This window comes from Leptodactylus fuscus, chromosome 6, assembly GCF_031893055.1.
Source record: "Leptodactylus fuscus isolate aLepFus1 chromosome 6, aLepFus1.hap2, whole genome shotgun sequence".
NCBI classification, from domain to species: domain Eukaryota; kingdom Metazoa; phylum Chordata; class Amphibia; order Anura; family Leptodactylidae; genus Leptodactylus; species Leptodactylus fuscus.
In genome coordinates, this window is record NC_134270.1 from 99,855,361 (window position 1) to 99,872,830 (window position 17,470).

A 17,470-nucleotide genomic window follows, 5' to 3' on the forward strand; every position below is an offset into this window, starting at 1 on the left:
GCACATGCAATAAAATAAAATTACAGGCAAGGAAAACACTATTGTAATCAAAGGGGTCTGTAAGGTGCCATTAGTGCTGTGCAATAAACTTGATGACAGAACAGAAAACTAGAAATACAAGCCTAAACTAAGGACTTATTCACACAAATGGGAAAAACTGCAGTTTTAAAGCATATTGGCACAGATTTCTAAAGGCGTTATTTGTTTTTTAGATAAATTCTGCAGCAGTGTACCATTCATCTATTTATTTTATTTATTTTTTATTTTTTGATGGCAGTGTCATCCATTTTCAATGGACTATTTTAAAAAAAAATTTTTTACCCTGAAGGGCCTTCACTCCTGTTTGTTAATTTCTTTGTCGCATTGTAATATCTAATACTGTCTGTTCATGAGTCCTCTGATTTGTACAGTGCTGCAGAATATATTGGCTCTATATTATAAATCCATGCCAGTGTCGGACTACTGTAGATTTCCATTCTGGTGCATGGTTGCGTGCCTGAATTAAGATAATGCTTAATAAGGCTGGGTTCACACTAGCATCAGTGTCCGATGCTAATGTCCACACAAGATTTTAGCATCTGACACTAGCTGTGTCCGTTTACAATTTGCATAATTTTAAATGGAATATTATGTAGTGTTCTTTTACTGTCCGTGTGTGTCCTTAAGTGTCCGTTTACAAAGATGTCCGATTTTTTTTTTTTTTTTTTTTTTTCGTGCGAACAGCTAAAACCTACATTTAGATAAAGCAGCTCAACAAACAGTACTAAATGTGATAAACTTGCATAAAGTGATTCAAAAGACAGTATTGGACTTGATTCACACACAGCATCGTGTTTTTTTTGTTTTTTCTTTCTTTCTTCTGTGAATTTAGCACATCTTGGTGGATCTAGTTTGGACTAAGATTTATGTGACTTGTTGGACGTATATGATATGCCAAAAATCTGACAAAATTGTTCTGGAAAATCCTGTCTCCAAGTCAGCCAGGTGAAAGGTAGTATAAACTTAGACCAAACAGTGTAAAGATAGCATCAGCCATAAATCTGGCACTTGTCCATTAGTAATTCTGGGCTACTGATATCTGATGCCCCCTACAAAGCCCCCCAAACCTAGTGATTACCCTACAAATTTGTGAATTAAATGAGTACTAATATATATTTATAATTTGGAAAGTAAAATGAAGAAAAACTCATAAAAATGAGCACATATCTGTATATGTGCAGGTAAATCACCCACCCAAACGTGTGTGACTAGGTATCACAGGACACGAGAGAGTATGGTGATTGTGGATAAAAGGGGAGGAGGTGCGAGGTGAGGGGGTTGGAAGATGCCTCGTAAGGTGAGTTTTTGGCTGGGTGGTAGAGCTCAGTGCGCATGCGCAGTAGCGGCATAGTGTCTAGGTGCTGGATAGTTACAGGTAACATTCAGGTTTGCAACTGTTACCACTTAAATATCCTCAAATCCCAGGAGTGATGTCTCTGCTGGGGAGGTCGGAATGGCAAGTAAGTGGCATTGTTATGTCTTTATTACTATGTCTGTACATTGGGCACATGGTATATAGCTCACACCCGGCTCCCAAAACCAGCTCAGCTGGGAACTCCTTGGGGAAATCTGGCACAGCAAAGCTGCGGGAGGGAAGACGCCTTATTGCCTGATGCGCCTTACATGGAGGAAGACTACTCCTCCAGGGTCTCTTTCCTGCTTCAGGAAAACTTCTTACCAAACCATTCCCCCCCTCCTTATTATAACTGAGACACCCCCGCTAATATAATAAGTAGTCAGTTGTCTTTATTGTGACTGGGGCATAAGAGGCAGCTCTGATATCTGCGGGGTATGTGTCTAGAAATATTAGGAAACTCTAATTTGGCTATATATATATATATATATATAATATATAAATTTTTTTATTTTTTTTTTCATTTTAAATCCTACACGTTTTATATCCGCACCAATAAATATTTGCTTGCACCTTGCTGAAGCGCTGACAATACTAAGTTGGTTAGTGATTTTAATCCTATTGGGATATATGAGGAATCAGACTCACAAAGGAGCCACAATGAGAGACATTTTTGTAGTAATCTTTCCTTACAGCTGCTATTTCTTCCCCTGATCCTCAGATTAAACTTTCCTTCCCACAACTGAGGACAAATGACATTTATAATAGGAAATGTAATACAGTAAGGAAGCTGCAGACACGGCTCGCTGCTGCTAATAGATGCCATATTAATAGAAATAACTGTAAACGACACGACAAATCTGCAATATATCTGAGAGTATAGATCTCAGATATATTGTAGATACTTGTATAATTGTATAAATTCTGCACTTCGTGGTGCCTGTGGCGGGTATATGATATATTAGATTATATATGTTTTACTGTGCACCTTCAGATCGCCTCTGGTTTCTCGTATAAAATGTCTTCGCAATGTTGTTGTGTATTAATATAAGCTTGTGTATTCTGCAAATGAAAGTTCATGTAATAGAGAAAACAGCATAACTTTTTGTACCCGGCTGGAACTGTGAAAGTATACATCATGGGTTAATTTGCTGGTAAAAAGGGGAACAATGTAGAAACAAGGTGTGTATGTAATGCGGGGGAAAAAAAATATATATCCGCCTTGTACACCATGTCACTGTACTTTAATGCACCCTGATAGGTTCCCTTCTAACTTTTATATGAGAAATTGAGACATATATAAATATATATATATATATATATATATATATATATATATATATATATATATATAATATTTTTTTTTTTTCCCCCTGGGTCTTTACTTGTACTCGGGGTATACAGTATATACTTCCACCTGCTACCTCCTAGCTCTTGGATATTTCTGTATTCTAGCACTTTGGCGCCGGCACTTGCTGTTACCAGCAATACAAAAACCTGCATTTCAAAGGCTTTTTCTATGGGACAACAAGGGACTTTTCCCCTTCATCATCCTCAGGGTCTTCAGCCTCAGACCCAAGCAGAAATGCTAATGAAGATTAACTGCTGCCTGCTCTGTGCTGGGGTGGGCACCTGACAGTGATGGGGGGGCTCCTGGATAGTGAAGACATAGGAAATCCCGTTCAGACAAGTGTTTGTATAAGGATCCCGGGATTATTTTGTTCTTAATCTCCAGCATACATTCGTATTGATATCCAGGCTCCTAGCTATAAATATAATATATATCCCTACCAGACTTTAGGGGAGAACCCCATCATCCTAAAAATAATCCATAGTCGCTAATTCACCCCAGGGCGCTGGGAAAGCACTGTGGAAAAAAAATCGCAGGGGGTAGCCGCTCTGTCTGCGCTGTGAACTGCGATTTGTGGCTTGTCCTGGCGTACGGTTTTCTTAATAAATCGGTGCATCGCTCTGCTCTCCACACTATACAGTACTATGCCCATATACATCTGTACCCTACACACAATATAATATGGCCATGGTGTTGTAGAGATTAGGGGGCTTCCATGTGTGCCCCATTCTTACCACTTATAGACCTTGCCTGGCTAGCAGTAGCCACCTCGAAGACTGGCATAGGATAAGAGTTTATCACATTCTCCCCAAGGCGGGAGCTTGTCAAGTGTTTATATAATCGGACACTAAGTATTTTCATTTCCTTTACTACTTAATATCTGTGCCAACCCCAACATCTAGTGAATGACGCCTTAAAGCCTCTACCAATAAGAAGCCTGAAGATACAAGCTGAGATCTGCCAGGAAGCCCTGACTGCCGCCTCTATGTACTGACAATGGCAGGGCACTCAGCACAAATGGATCACGAAAACCACTCATTTAACTGTAATATATATATATATATATATATATATATATATATATATATATATATATATATATATATAGTGTTCTTTTTAAATAAAATATTTTATTTAAAGTATATATATTTATAAATTTGCCCTAGTTTTGGATATTTCTGATCTGTTTTGACTATCATTGTGCATATACATATATAATTTTCCAGTCCTACAGACGAAATAAAGTTTCTAACTATTGCAATAAATGTCCTGCTTGTTGTCCCTGCCTGTAAGCTGTATTTTCCGATACTGTTTTATATCTTGGCAGTGGCTTCTTGTAATACTTATTAATCTGTGTATTTATCCTGCATATTGTGCCTATAGGCTGTATTCTCCGATAATGTCCTATATATAATGTCTCAAATATTGGCAGTGGCTTCTTGTATTTTTTTTTTTTTTTTTTTTTTATGTAGATTGTGAGCTCTATATGGGGCTCACAATGTACATTTTTCCCTATCAGTATGTCTTTGGAATATGGGATGGAAATCCATGCAAACACGGGGAGAACATACAAACTTCTTGCAGATGGTTTTATGCCCTTGGCGGATTTGAACACCAGAACCCAGCGCTGCAAGGCTACATTGATAACCATTGAGCCACCATGTGGCCCCTGGCTTCTTGTAATACTTAATGATCTGTGTATATTTTTCCAGCTTGTTGTCCCTGCATTGTCCCTATAGGATGTATCTTCAAATAATGACCTATAGTCTCTTATAGTTTGGGGTTGTCTTGGTGTTTTTTTTTTTTTTTCCTTTATAATACTTAAAAGTCTCTGTATATTTTTCCTGCTGGTTGTGCCTATATATCTTTAGATAATGTCCTATAGCCTCTTACATCTTGGCAGTGATTTCCTTGTAATACTTAATGGTCTCTGTATATTTTTACAGCTTGTTGTCCCTGCCTTCTCCCTATAAGCTGTATCCTCTGATAATGTCTATAGTCTATCTAGGCACTGGTTTAATGGTCTGTGTGTATTTTTCCTGCTTGTTGTACCTATATAGGATGTATCTTCAGATAATGTCCTATAGTATCTTATAGCTTGGTAGTGGTTTCTTGTAATACTTAATGGTCTGTATCTTATTCCTGCTTGTTGTCCCTGCATTGTCCCTATAGGATATATCCTCCGATAATATTCTACAGTCTTATATCTTGGCAGTGGTTTAATTGTCTGTGTATATGGTTCCTGCTTGTTGTCCCTATAAGATGTATCCTCCGATAATGTCCTATAGTCTTATATAGAGGCAGTGGATTAATGGTCTGTGTATATGGTTCCTGCATCCGATAATGTACTATAGTCTCTTATATATTGGCAGTGGTGTAATGGTCTGTGTATATGGTTCCTGCTTGTCCCTATAGGATATATCCTCCGATAATATCCTACAGTCTTCTATCTTGGCAGTGGATTAATGGTCTCTGTGTATATGGTTCCTGCTTGTTGTCCCTATAAGATGTAGTATCCTCCGATACTATAGCCTCCTCTATCTTGGCAGTGGTGTAATGTTCTGTGTATATGGTTCCTGCCTCCGATAACGTCCTATAGCCTCTTCTATCTTGGCAGGGGTGTAATGGCCTGTGTATATTTTCCCGCTTGGCTCCATCATCACCGCCTGTAAATGTTTAGATAAGAAAGTGTGAAGGAAAACATTGAGGCTGATGCTGAGCTTGTAACATCTCCTCAGCCATTGTAGTGATCCTCCGGCAGGCAGGGGAGCCAGTAATACCCCTGTGGGCAGGGCCCGGCCTGTCATTGGCCCCTGTATAATTTCGGGTCTGCCCCCTCCCTGGGGAGGAGTTCCCCTACCAGGAGCAATAAGGGAGGACAGGGAGATAGAGGGAACTAGTCAGTAGTGAAGGAGCTTACATGCCGGCTACCTAACCTACACACCTGGGAATACTGCGCCGAGCCATCGCCACCATGCTGTGGAAACTGGCAGATAATGTGAAGTATGAGGAGGAGTGTGAGGTGAGCACTCGGCGTCCATGGGTGTGTATGTAATACTTCTTATATCTATGGCTGTGTATACATGAGGTGGGTTGCCTTGCTAGTGCCTCATACTCTGCTTTTCATTGCACAATCTCTATACGGCACCTCCATTATTTGGCGTCCTGTCCTTGTTCTTCATGTCCGGGGACTCTGCCAGTTTCTTCAGTCCCTGAGGAGACTTTCCTGCCTCAGTACTACAAGTGTAGAGTACAGTACTCGTGCCGACCGCTAGTGGGCGCCAGAGCCAAGGACATTTTCTCTCCAAGTCCTGGGAGAAGGTTTGGGTTAGAAGTTTCTATTTGGTAATTTCTCTGCATGCTTCGTGTATGACTTGTCTGTTTACAGCTTGGTATTAGTCTAGATTGATTTATTTTTCTAAAGTGTCATTATTTATATATTTTTTTTAAATGATTTTCTATTGCAAAGTGCCAAAGTGTATGTGTTCCATTTACATATGGTAATAGAACGGGGCACGATGACTTGACTCATTCTTCGGCATTTCACCCGTTGGTCACAGTCATTCATTTTCCTCCATTGGTCACGGTCTGTAGGCTGCGGTTGTTTTGGCTCCTGTTGATTAGATTCAGTCATTTGAAATCAATAGGATGTATTTAGCAGAGAGGACGGGTCACAGCGGAGCTGGTTGGGGCTCCTTTCTCCGCTCATTAGTTTGCCCTGTTATTTTAATAAGCGTGAAGTTGTAATCTGCTAAAACCAGGGGTCAACCCACGTATCGCCATTGCAGCTCTGGTCTGAGAACCTAAAAAATGTCCCTCCAGATATATATAAAATATATGATATATTTGTGCAGCTTTTGTAATAGCTGGTTGTTTCCTGTTGACAGAAAGTGTAAGGGACACTTGAAAATGCGATAATTTAAGCTACTGTGAATTTTATTGTGTAATTTTTTTTTCATTGTTACAAAATACAAAAATATTTAATCAAAATATTGTATAATATAATATTGCTGTCAAAGAACTTGCAATAAATTGTTTTCGATTTAAAAAAGTGAAAGTAAAGTCGAAAATCTAACGATGATCACTTTATTATTCATTGAATGAACAGACCGCTTATGGCTATAATGCATTTGGATACACAGTAAAGCCTCTTGAAAAGTTTGTGATTGAGTTGTGATCAAGGTGGATAGAGCAATAATATTTCTATATATTTGTTTTCTCTGCAGGACAGACATGATGGAGGCAGCAATGGTAATCCAAGGTTACCACATCTGTCATCGGTCAGCCAGCACCTATACAGCCCAGCTCCCCCACTTTCTCATTCAGGGTCCTCTGACTTCCAACCACCGTATTTTCCACCACCATACCAGCCTCTCCCGTATTCCCAGTCTGACCCTTACTCCCACCTTGGAGACCCGTTTTCCCTTAACTCCATCCACACTTCTCACCCTCCTCCCAGTCAACAACAGGCATGGCCGAGCCGTCAAAACCAAGAGCACAGTGGAATTTCCCATCACAACAGACCAGGTTTGGTTCATCACATCCCGTCTCTGGATTCCAGCTCAGGAAGGCTAGGAAGAGATTTCCAAAGAAGGCCTGATATTCTTCTGCAGCATGGACCTGGACATGGTCTAGACTCATCAAGCCTTGCAGATAACCTTGGTCTACCAGACATTGGCCAGCAGATAGAGGATGTTACGGTAATGTCCCCTATAAAATCTAAATTATGTGAGCGTCTTTTCCCAGGGACTGGATTCATAGTCTTTATCGTACGGTTTCCAAACTAAAGAGCCGCTGAATGCTTAATGGCATGTTGATAAATTGTTCCCATATTTACTGCTAGTTATATTAGAGGGTGACTCTGATAGTCAGGATATCGCTGACCCTTTACATTTGTTCTTATTTTAATTTTTTTTTTTTTTTTTTGCTTTATATCCTCCAGCCGTGAAATCTACAAGTGTACATGACTGTTTGTAACGATCATTCATTTACTCATGACGTTGATGAGGCATATAAAATGTCTTCATGGCACGCTGCGAAAGAACAATTCAAGCTTTGTTTTTTTTTGTTTTTTTTTTAAAAAAAATACTAGAAAAATCTATTTCTTGCAGTGAAAAAGTAAAAATGACAATTTAGTGAGGCGCAAGTTATCTTATAATTGGTTTTTGTAGGTTAATAATTAAAATAAGAAATACAATGCATAAGTTGAATATAATATTTATACTTCAATTCTCCTTTTCCTCCCCATACAGAGTTTAGAAGAGCAGAGTTTAATCATGCATGACCAGACCGTCATTAAAAAAGGTGTGTTAATTTTTCTTTGTGAATATGGTGTGAAGCATGTTCTTCATATTAATCTCATGATCAGTCTTCTGTTAAGAAGACCACTTCTGTACTTATATATTTTTATATTTTTTTCAATTCTTAGTTTTATTAAAAAGATGTGGGGGTAAATAGAGAAATGAAAAAGCTATATTTAAATAATATTGTACGTATTTATTTATTTTTTCAAACAACTTATTTTTTTTTCTCCCCAAAGCATAGCCCGTCCAATATTCGTTAACCCTTGCAAATTGAGTGAAAACAGAACATTTTATTCTATAAACTATCCTGATTACAAAGATTGTCTCATGTTAAAAATATTTAGTTGTTGCGTTTTTATGTTTGGTGATGAGGTTTTCAGATCACAAACATTGCTTTGCAACAAAGTCTGTTGTGGCTTCACTTATTGCTTCCCCTAGTTATATATGTAGTTATATATTTCTAGCGTCACACGGAACATTATATTTGCTGTTTTTTTTCATTTAGATTTTAAAGATTCTCTTGACACACGGAAGCTGTCATTTGGATCTTTATTAAGTTGAGTCCATTAGAAATGCTTGAACTGCTTTGCAGATTGATCTGTCATAGAGAACCTAAACATTACAGCAGATAGTTGACAGTGTTGGCATTATACCTCACTTGTTCTCTGTTCGTGCTTGCTTTTGGAGGGAGTTAATTGCTGGAGTGTTTTTTACAGGTTGGGCATGGAGCTGGAATCTAGGTTGTGAAATCTTCCTATTTTACTTGTTGCTGAGATTGCAAACAGAAACACTTAATCACTTTGAACTTTTTTTTTTTTTTTTCTAGAAAAAAAAAATCTTCGTTTAATATTGTTGGACTTTAGTTCAACATTACATAAAGGTTGTGTGTGTACAATACATATTTTTTTTTTGGTATTTTTTATTAAGTGTGCATGGCAAAGTACTGACTTCAAGAACTTCATTGTACGTTCTTTAGTCGCCCTCCCCCCTAAAAGAAAAAAACAAACAAAAAAACCCCCTTAAACTCCTCCTTCCCCATTTCTCTACAAACAAATGCTCCATGAGCTCTGTGTTCTACACTGATCTTTTGAGATGCATGTCATGTACAGTCCTCTGTATTGACTTAAGTCTTTTGTGCTGCTAATTCTCCTGTAAACCTCTCTGTGCTCTTCTGGAGTCGCCTTTTAAAATCTGAAGTGCACACGAATTGTGAATTGTCTGAGCTTCTAAAACACGTGCACTTGTGTTCTTCCACGCCCTTGTATATATGTCAATATGCATTATACGCTTCTATTAAGAGGGACTTGGTCGCAGCTCTTTGTCAGCTTGTTCAAATATCATCTTTAGGCACATTTTGCCTCGTTTTGGTGCTGTCCTTTTTGCTTAGAAAAAAGAAGGAATCCAGATCAATCTGCATTGCTAGTGTCTCCATGTTCCAAGTGAAAAGACACACACTAGGGTTAATCCTGTAGACAGCTATTTGACTTTCTAGTATGTTTGTGGGAGATGTAACCAGGGCTCCAGAGTTAGGGAACCTTGAGAACTTCATGTATATATTGCTTGGGTCTAAGTCAAACCCCCTGACCATTAAAGGAGCTGTCCAACAAAGATGTTCATAATCACTAGAGTTGATTTCCCTTAGGTTATATTGGAGGAAGTATCAATGAATCACTAGAAGTGTCTGAACATAATGTTTGACTACCGAAGTCCACTGCATTGACGCTCATATTGCATTATCATTAAGTATGAATGTCTTATTCACAGGGAAGAATACCCTTAGCATGCCCTACCAGAAAGATTCGCTGATGGGAATTGTCATTAATCCAAATGAGGTCTTCTGCTCTGTTCCGGGAAGACTATCTCTCTTGAGTTCCACCTCAAAGTACAAAGTAACTGTAGCAGAAGTCCAGCGGCGGCTGTCTCCCCCTGAGTGCTTGAATGCGTCCTTACTTGGAGGAGTACTTAGAAGGTAAATATTTCCATTATAACCTACAGTAGTTTTTGATGCATCAGTTTCTACCAGTCTTGTATGCGCCGAGAATATATCTATAATTTTGCAAAAAGTTTACAGCAGATGGAAATCTAAAATGACCTCTACATAAATGGTTGATAAACTCCTATGTGGACCAGAATGTGGTCCTGTACTAGATCACAACAACCATTTGTAATGTGCTTGCTCAAAATAGACTCAAAGTACATTTTCAGAACTTGAGCAACCCTTTGAAGGAGGTAGCCCCTTCCCTACACAAAGTACCTTCTAAACACTTTCTGGTTAATAACTGAGGCAATTGATTCCAATATAACAATGCACCTGGATGATATGCTCAATGATAAAATGGTTCCACTTATTTTTAGTGTCCCTTATGAGTCCTCAATCCAAAATATTGGACGTGGGGCAAATCTGTCAATTTTTGTCCAGCTTCATGTAAGGTATCTTAGGTTGCTACTATGCCTGGGTTAGAAGAAAAATAACTTCTCATAATTGTCTTCAGGGCCTGTTTGGATTTGTAGTCTTGCGACAGATGGTGAGCGACTGGATGCTTAAGTGGTCTCTAAATAGTTAACGTGCGTAATCTTTCCCAGTCATAGAAACTTGCCCAACTGCTTTTTTTAATTTAATGATAGAGCACAGGAGGGTGTCTAGAATCTTTAACTGTTGTAGTGCAACAAAACTTTCTTTCTGTAGTTTCTGGTGTGGCTCCTTTTTAGAACAATGGTGGGCTTTGTTTTAAAGGCCTCTTAAAGGGGGACTTCGTAGAATCCAACAAGGGAGTGCAAAAAAAATTCGTTAGACCGCATTTTCTACCCAGTCCAGACAGTTATACTAATTTGTATATGAACTAATTGTATTCAAATGTGAGGAGGAAACAGAATTTAAATGGCAAAACCCTAAAAAGAAGCTGGTGTCTTTCTGATCTAAACTATTGTTATTTTAATGGTATGAAAAATAATGTAGCCATTAAGTGAGTTAATCTTCTCCAACACAGTGTCTGTTTTATATCCTAGAATATAAATCCTGTTTCATTTTTAACACTACTTCCTCTTTTGAGATATTAAACTTTTAAATTTACCGTTCCTGACAATGCCATCTTGAGCATGCATTTCCCTGTGTGACCACTGGGAGCAGCATTGTCAGGTTTCATAATAATCGAAACTATGCAAATAAATCCAATAAGGAGAATAAATGGTGGTTGAACTCTTCTGCACATGTTTATGGTAAAACATTTGGAGTAAATGATAAGACCTGAATAAGGTGATCACCTTCTATCCCTTGCCCAGGACTGACCTGGTCTGTAAGGGTATTAGGATTGGTGTCTGTTAGCATTGACCTTCTGAGGAGTGTGTTTTGAAACATATTTGTTGTGTTCACCATTACTGGTGTGTGTGGATTCTGTCAGTCACTCCATGTTGGTCTAGAAATCTATACATGAAAGAGAAGTAGAGCTTATGAGCATAACACTAACATATGGCTACTTTCTGTCTATAAATAGTGCACATTAATGAGCGCACTGGGGTTAGCAACTTAAAAGTGCAAAAACATCTGCTCGTGGCTGATGTTACACCATTAATTGAATCTTGATCATTTGTAGAAGTCAAAATTAGAATAACTAGTTGGGGAGGGCGGATAGTTTTGCATTCAATTTCCAATGTATCTATGTGGAAGGGAATTCCTGAAGAAGCCTGTGGTAACTTCTATGGGGAACCTTATCTTCTCAAATATTTGCTCAAATCTATTCGGTGATGCAGTATTTAGATTCATTGTGAGGGAACCCTACCAATGACAATGGCGTCTTCTTATGAAGTCTTGATCTCCTCCTTGCTGGATTGATGCCCTTGTTAGAGCTGTTTTCTTGGTTAACACTTCAATGCCTTCATAATGTTTAAATACCTGTCCTGTCTCTTATTAGAGCTAAATCTAAAAATGGAGGGAGGTCATTGCGAGAAAAACTTGAAAAAATTGGTCTGAACCTGCCAGCTGGAAGAAGGAAAGCAGCCAATGTTACACTGCTGACATCACTGGTGGAAGGTTGGTGTCTTAAAATTCATGGCAAGGACTGACAACCCTTAGGCTGAGTGCACACGGGGGTTTTTTGGTCCGGGAACTGAGGCGGAGGTCGACTCGGGTTCCGGACAAAAAAACCGGGTAGTTGCGCACTCCGCTCTGGATTAGGCCCAATGAATGGGCCTAGTTGGGAGGAGGGAGTGTCTTCAAGCGGATTTGCGAGGTGAATCTGCTTGAAGAATGAGCATGGCTGCTCTTTTTTCCAGGAGCTGGAAGAAACAGCTCCCAGAAAAAAGACCTGGCCATCTCCCGTTGATTTCAATGGGGGGAGTCTTTTTGGTCAGGATTTTGAGGTGAATACGGCCTCAAAATACCCCGTGTGAACTCAGCCTTAGTGTTGGAAATGTGTTGATTTGAATTAAAATGAATATGAATTTGTGACTCAATTTTACAATATTCTAAAACTTTAGCCCAGTGGGCAAATCTCAAATGCAACTGACTTTGGTTTCTTGACTGCTGGTGCAGCACAGCCTTAAAGGGGTCTTTTGGCCTGTCTGACACCTAGACTCCACATAAATATGCTCTAGTCCTATTACTTGCATAGCAGCTGACTTCTTCTGCTGCAAAATCAGCTTCTGGCAGCCTCAGGATGCTAGAACAGCTGGTCTGTGTGGGGACTGGATGTTTTGGGCTGTGATCTGTGTGACCTGCATGTATGATAAGATGCTGACCTACATGATAGTAGTCATTACGTCAGGTTACCTTGCTTAATACGGGTTTTTTGTTTGTTTTTTTTGACTTGCATCCTTGACCTTGAACTATATTTTCTTTGCAGGTGAAGCAGTACACCTTGCTCGTGACTTTGGTTATGTTTGTGAAACGGAATTCCCCTCTAAGGCAGTGGCAGAATACCTGAGCAGGCCTCACATGGAACGCAATGAGATGGCAAATCGCAAAAATATGTTACTTGCAGCAAAGTAAGTAACTGACTAAGGGGTCCATGTGACACAGGGCGAGTGTCTCTAGCTATAACTGATGTAACATTTTATTACGTTCTGACCTTTCTAGAATGTTAAAATCTCCTAGTGTCCAATTCTATAAATTCAGCATTGCCTGAAACTGACTTTTGGTCATCTCCTTTATTTCTCCACTAAGTTTATTTTTGAGACTCTTCACCTGAGTCCTTTTCGGACTTGTTTGACTTTTTTCATTTACTGAAGAATGTTGCGTCCAGTTTGTTACGTGGGGGTTTTATGATGTGTACAAATCTCAACAAGTACTCCAAGCGTTTTGTGAATCTGTTAATACTTTTCAGGTGTTTGTTAAACAATTTGCTGCTGACTAAGTGACTTCTCATCTGTAGTGAGATGACTGTAACAGGAAACTCTATAGACTTCTGTTGAAAGCCATGAAGCCGTGATCGATGTCCTAATTTGTTTCTATATAAAAGACTGGACTTTACTGCAAAAGTTTAAAGATGACAGTATTTAGGTGACCCTCCTCCTAAAAGACTTGGATACCTCTCTGACGGGTGTGTGGGTCTTTCTTGTTTACTTATGAAGTTTGTGTTTTTGACAGTAATGTTCAGGAGCAGGCATAACAAATTGATTAGTTTGGTGTGTGTGTGTCTTTGTTTTTTTTTTTTTTTACTTCAAAATTTTTATATATTTGTCTTGTTCATTCTCAAATAACACTTTATGAAGAGCACATGAAGGTCAGAAATAAGATTAAGAATATTGCCTCCACTATAAACCTATTTTCATGATTTTTTTTTATTTTTTTTTGGCAACTGATTAATATGCACCTTTCTATTATAAGCTAAGGATTTCCAAAGACAGACTTGTGTACTGCCCATACAAGATTCTTGTTTTGTTAGTACACGTACATATTTTATAGGCTTCAAAACTTTGGAATATAATTTAAAAATGAACTGCAAATTAGAAACAAAAGATCGTATTAATGTGAAAACCTTGAGGCAAGGTGAAAAATAAGAGTACATTACTTTAAGCAAACTACCAAATATTTGGTTAATTGCACTTTAAATATTTTCAAATTTAACTGACTGTTTTGCATTTGCATGAATGTTGGGATAAGTATCTGTAATATTTAATATTTTGGTTTTGTTATTCCAGGCAAATCTGCAAGGAATTCACGGACCTTCTCACACAGGACAGGACACCATTGGGTAATGCTAGACCAAATCCCATCTTGGAACCTGGAATCCAAAGTTGTTTGGCTCACTTCAGCCTCATTACACATGGTTTTGGGAGCGCTGCAATCTGTGCTGCTATGACCTCCGTACAAAACTACCTAAATGAGGCATTAAAGATCGCAGACAAAATGTACATGAACGCAGGAGACCAAAGCCCTGGAGAGGGCAACAAAGGACTAGACAAAATGGATAAACACCGGAAATGATGATGAGGAGGCTGTTTGGACAACTTTCATTTTGACTTGAGGAACATATGAGGCTGGGACGTAATCACTTTTTTTTTTTTTTTAATTTTTGGTCTCTATTTTGAGAGGACCCTTGATCAGGTTGCTGGCCTGGAGACACTATGGAATATTATGGGACGGTGCTATTTTCTGATCTCCACTGCCCAAGATCTTGGTTGAGAGGTAACTTTGACTACAAGCACCAGAATTTTCTTCCAGAAAATCCTTTTGCACTCCACTTCAGCCTCTTCACCTTCCTCACACATTTCAATAAGAACTTGGATCCTGCAGGGATTATTTTAACCCTTCCTCAATCTGAAACAAACTGATCATCAGAGGTTGTAGATGAAATCTGGACTTCAGATTTGATGTGTATGCATGTACTTTATATGTGTGACTGCAGTTGATTGTAGCACATTTCATTTTAATACGACTCCAACTTGGTATTTTAAAAGTTTTTTTATTTTTATTTTTTTTAATAGAATTCATTCTAAGTATGCAAAAAATTGTCTTTTAGTAAAGTTCTGCGTTTTTAAGGTATATTGCATACTGACTTAATTTTCACTTTTATATAGTCTTAAAGAATTAGATCCTCATAAATCCACATTCAATGCTGGATTTCTTTTTTTCATTCAATAGACAATGCATAAATCACATGTTACTTAAAGTGAGACTTCAGCTTCACAGAATTACATAGGTTGAACATTTCTTGGATTTTCAGTATAATGGTATCTAAAAGACACCGATGAAATAATTAAATACAATCTATGAATGCTATTGAATTTTGTGAAGATTTAGGTCTTATGGGGTGTCCAGAATGGGCATTGTAGCTCAAAGAAGTGTGTATGTGGTGTATGTGTATTTTTTTTTTTTTCCTTACTGTACATATTTATTTATATGTAATTTAAGGGGCTTTGTACATAATGGTGAAACTTTATACAACTGAGGTTATGGGAAAGTTGATACAGTTTTTATGTATTTGTAAACAGGTTTGATGAGAACCTTTCATGTCCTCAGGCACATGCACATGTTGAATACCACTAGAAAATTGACAATGTGCTGAATCCATAGTCCTGTACTGTCAGAGGGGGAGTTCCTTACTGCTCAGCGATGATGCTGAGCTGTAAAGGACACCCCCCCCCCCCCTAGTTTGTCTATGTCAGGAACACCCTTCTGACAGTGGGCAGACGTTGGTGCCATTATAATGGTATGGATATCTCCAGTCCTGTCTCATAATGGGAAAGCCGAAACTACGCTCAGTACAGCACACGGTCTGCTTTCTAGAGTTACATAAAACCGCACCTGCCTGAGTACATGTAAGGGCCTTTTTAATTTTGGATATTTAACAAATAAAGAAAAATGTGTGGCATAATGGTGCCTCACATAAGCAATATGTGTGAAATTGTGTGGGAGGGGAAGTTTTTTTTTTTTTTTTTTTTAAAGGTACGAATGCGACTTAGCATTTTCTGTTCATCAGCTTTTACATATTTGTAAATTTTACAATATTACACTGTTGTATATTAAAGCCTATAATAAAACTACTGTGAACTTAGATCTGTTCTATGTACCATATGAATAGGCAGTCAGTTTTTGTTTTGTTTTTTTAAATTTAGAATTTACCTTTTTTTTTTTCCCATTTGGTGCCATTTACTTCAATGTTGCACTTCAATGTAATTTTTTTGATGATCTTAGAATTTCTCCCACACACTTTCCAGTATGATTCAGTCCATAATGATCAGGCATCGGTAAAGGACCTATTAGATAGCTTAATAATCAGGACAAATGGTTTCCAGGAATACTTAATTCCTGAGTGCCCTCTCTCTCAGACCTAACATTCCCGTATTTAACAGATGTGTTGTCAGTGAAGATTGTGGACTATGCATAGTCTGGGGGGAAGAAGGGGGAACACACCTTATGACCTAACATTCACACAACAGAGTTGGGGAAAACAGCCATTTTGCAAGAGATGCGCATTTTATGAGGGATTCATGAAAATGGAGAGTTCCATCAAATAGGTCTGTCATAATATTGGTCATATGTATAGCGCCCATTTACTTGCAGTGCATTTAACTTCCTCTATACTGTTGTAGGAGTATAGGGTAAGGATGCTGTTGTTGAGTCGCCTAACAAGCAATTCTTTGGTCAACTGATTTGTATTTTTGTATGCACATACAAGATGCGCAATGCCCTTTGTAAACCATGTGCTACCAACCATCTCTTCAATCACCACTTGTTCTGACTGGTATCTGCCAGTGCAACTTTTCATGAAGAAAGATCCATGACTATAAGAAAATATACTAACAAATATAATCTTGTGTCTTAACAAAAGTTCTACTCCTAACATAAAACTGAAAGGGGATGGGGGGGGGGGGGGAAGAGTTTAACTCTTTACCCTGTTCAAAAAGAAAGGACTGTCACAAGCTTGTCTTATTTAAAACCAAAGCAAAGAACAATAAAAATCAACCAGGAAGGGGCCGTATTACTATAAGTTTTTGCTTTGCAACAATTGTACAGGTAAGGCTGAGTTCACACAGGGTTTTTTGGACTGGAATTTGATGTGGAGGCCGTGTCAAATTCCGGACCAAAAAAAACGGCTGGCCGCAACTGGATCATCCAGTCGCGGCATTCTGCTCTGGATTCAGCCCAAATGAATGGGCCTAGTCGGGAGGGAGGTGGCACGAGGCGGATGTCCACGGCTGAAGTCTCATGGATTTTTCAATAGGCTTTTTTTTTTTTTTTTTTTTTCTTTTGAGCCGGCTTCTGACGCGGATTCTGTGTCAAAATCCGGCCCAAAAAACCCTGTGTGAACTCTGCCTAACAGGGATTATATAATTTACTGACATGGTTTATTTATATAGAGCAAGAGGGCTCTATTTTGCAGAAAAACCATGGTTATTTGGTGCCTGTACAGAGCTTGTTTCTGGTGATTTTAGACTCTGGGACGTGTTATCTTTACACTAAGCACTATATGATCATCTGATGTA

At 38.5% G+C, this 17,470-nt stretch overlaps 1 protein-coding gene across 3 annotated transcripts; it reads left to right on the forward strand.

Annotated features, from left to right (window-relative positions):
* The first annotated feature begins 1,388 nt into the window (after window positions 1-1,388).
* Window positions 1,389-14,936, forward strand: TFAP2C (transcription factor AP-2 gamma). 3 transcript variants are annotated; one of them, XM_075276862.1, is made up of 7 exons: window positions 1,389-1,499; window positions 6,971-7,444; window positions 7,997-8,048; window positions 9,812-10,016; window positions 11,956-12,074; window positions 12,886-13,027; window positions 14,183-14,936. In XM_075276862.1, exons 1-7 carry the CDS (start codon window positions 1,470-1,472, stop codon window positions 14,466-14,468), a joined length of 1,308 nt encoding a protein of 435 aa, XP_075132963.1. In that variant the 5' UTR covers window positions 1,389-1,469; the 3' UTR covers window positions 14,469-14,936. The 3 variants fall into 3 exon arrangements, with proteins under 3 accessions (XP_075132963.1, XP_075132962.1, XP_075132961.1); XM_075276861.1 differs by lacking the exon at window positions 1,389-1,499 and adding an exon at window positions 5,635-5,766; XM_075276860.1 differs by lacking the exon at window positions 1,389-1,499 and adding an exon at window positions 5,641-5,787.
* The last annotated feature ends 2,534 nt before the right edge of the window (window positions 14,937-17,470 follow it).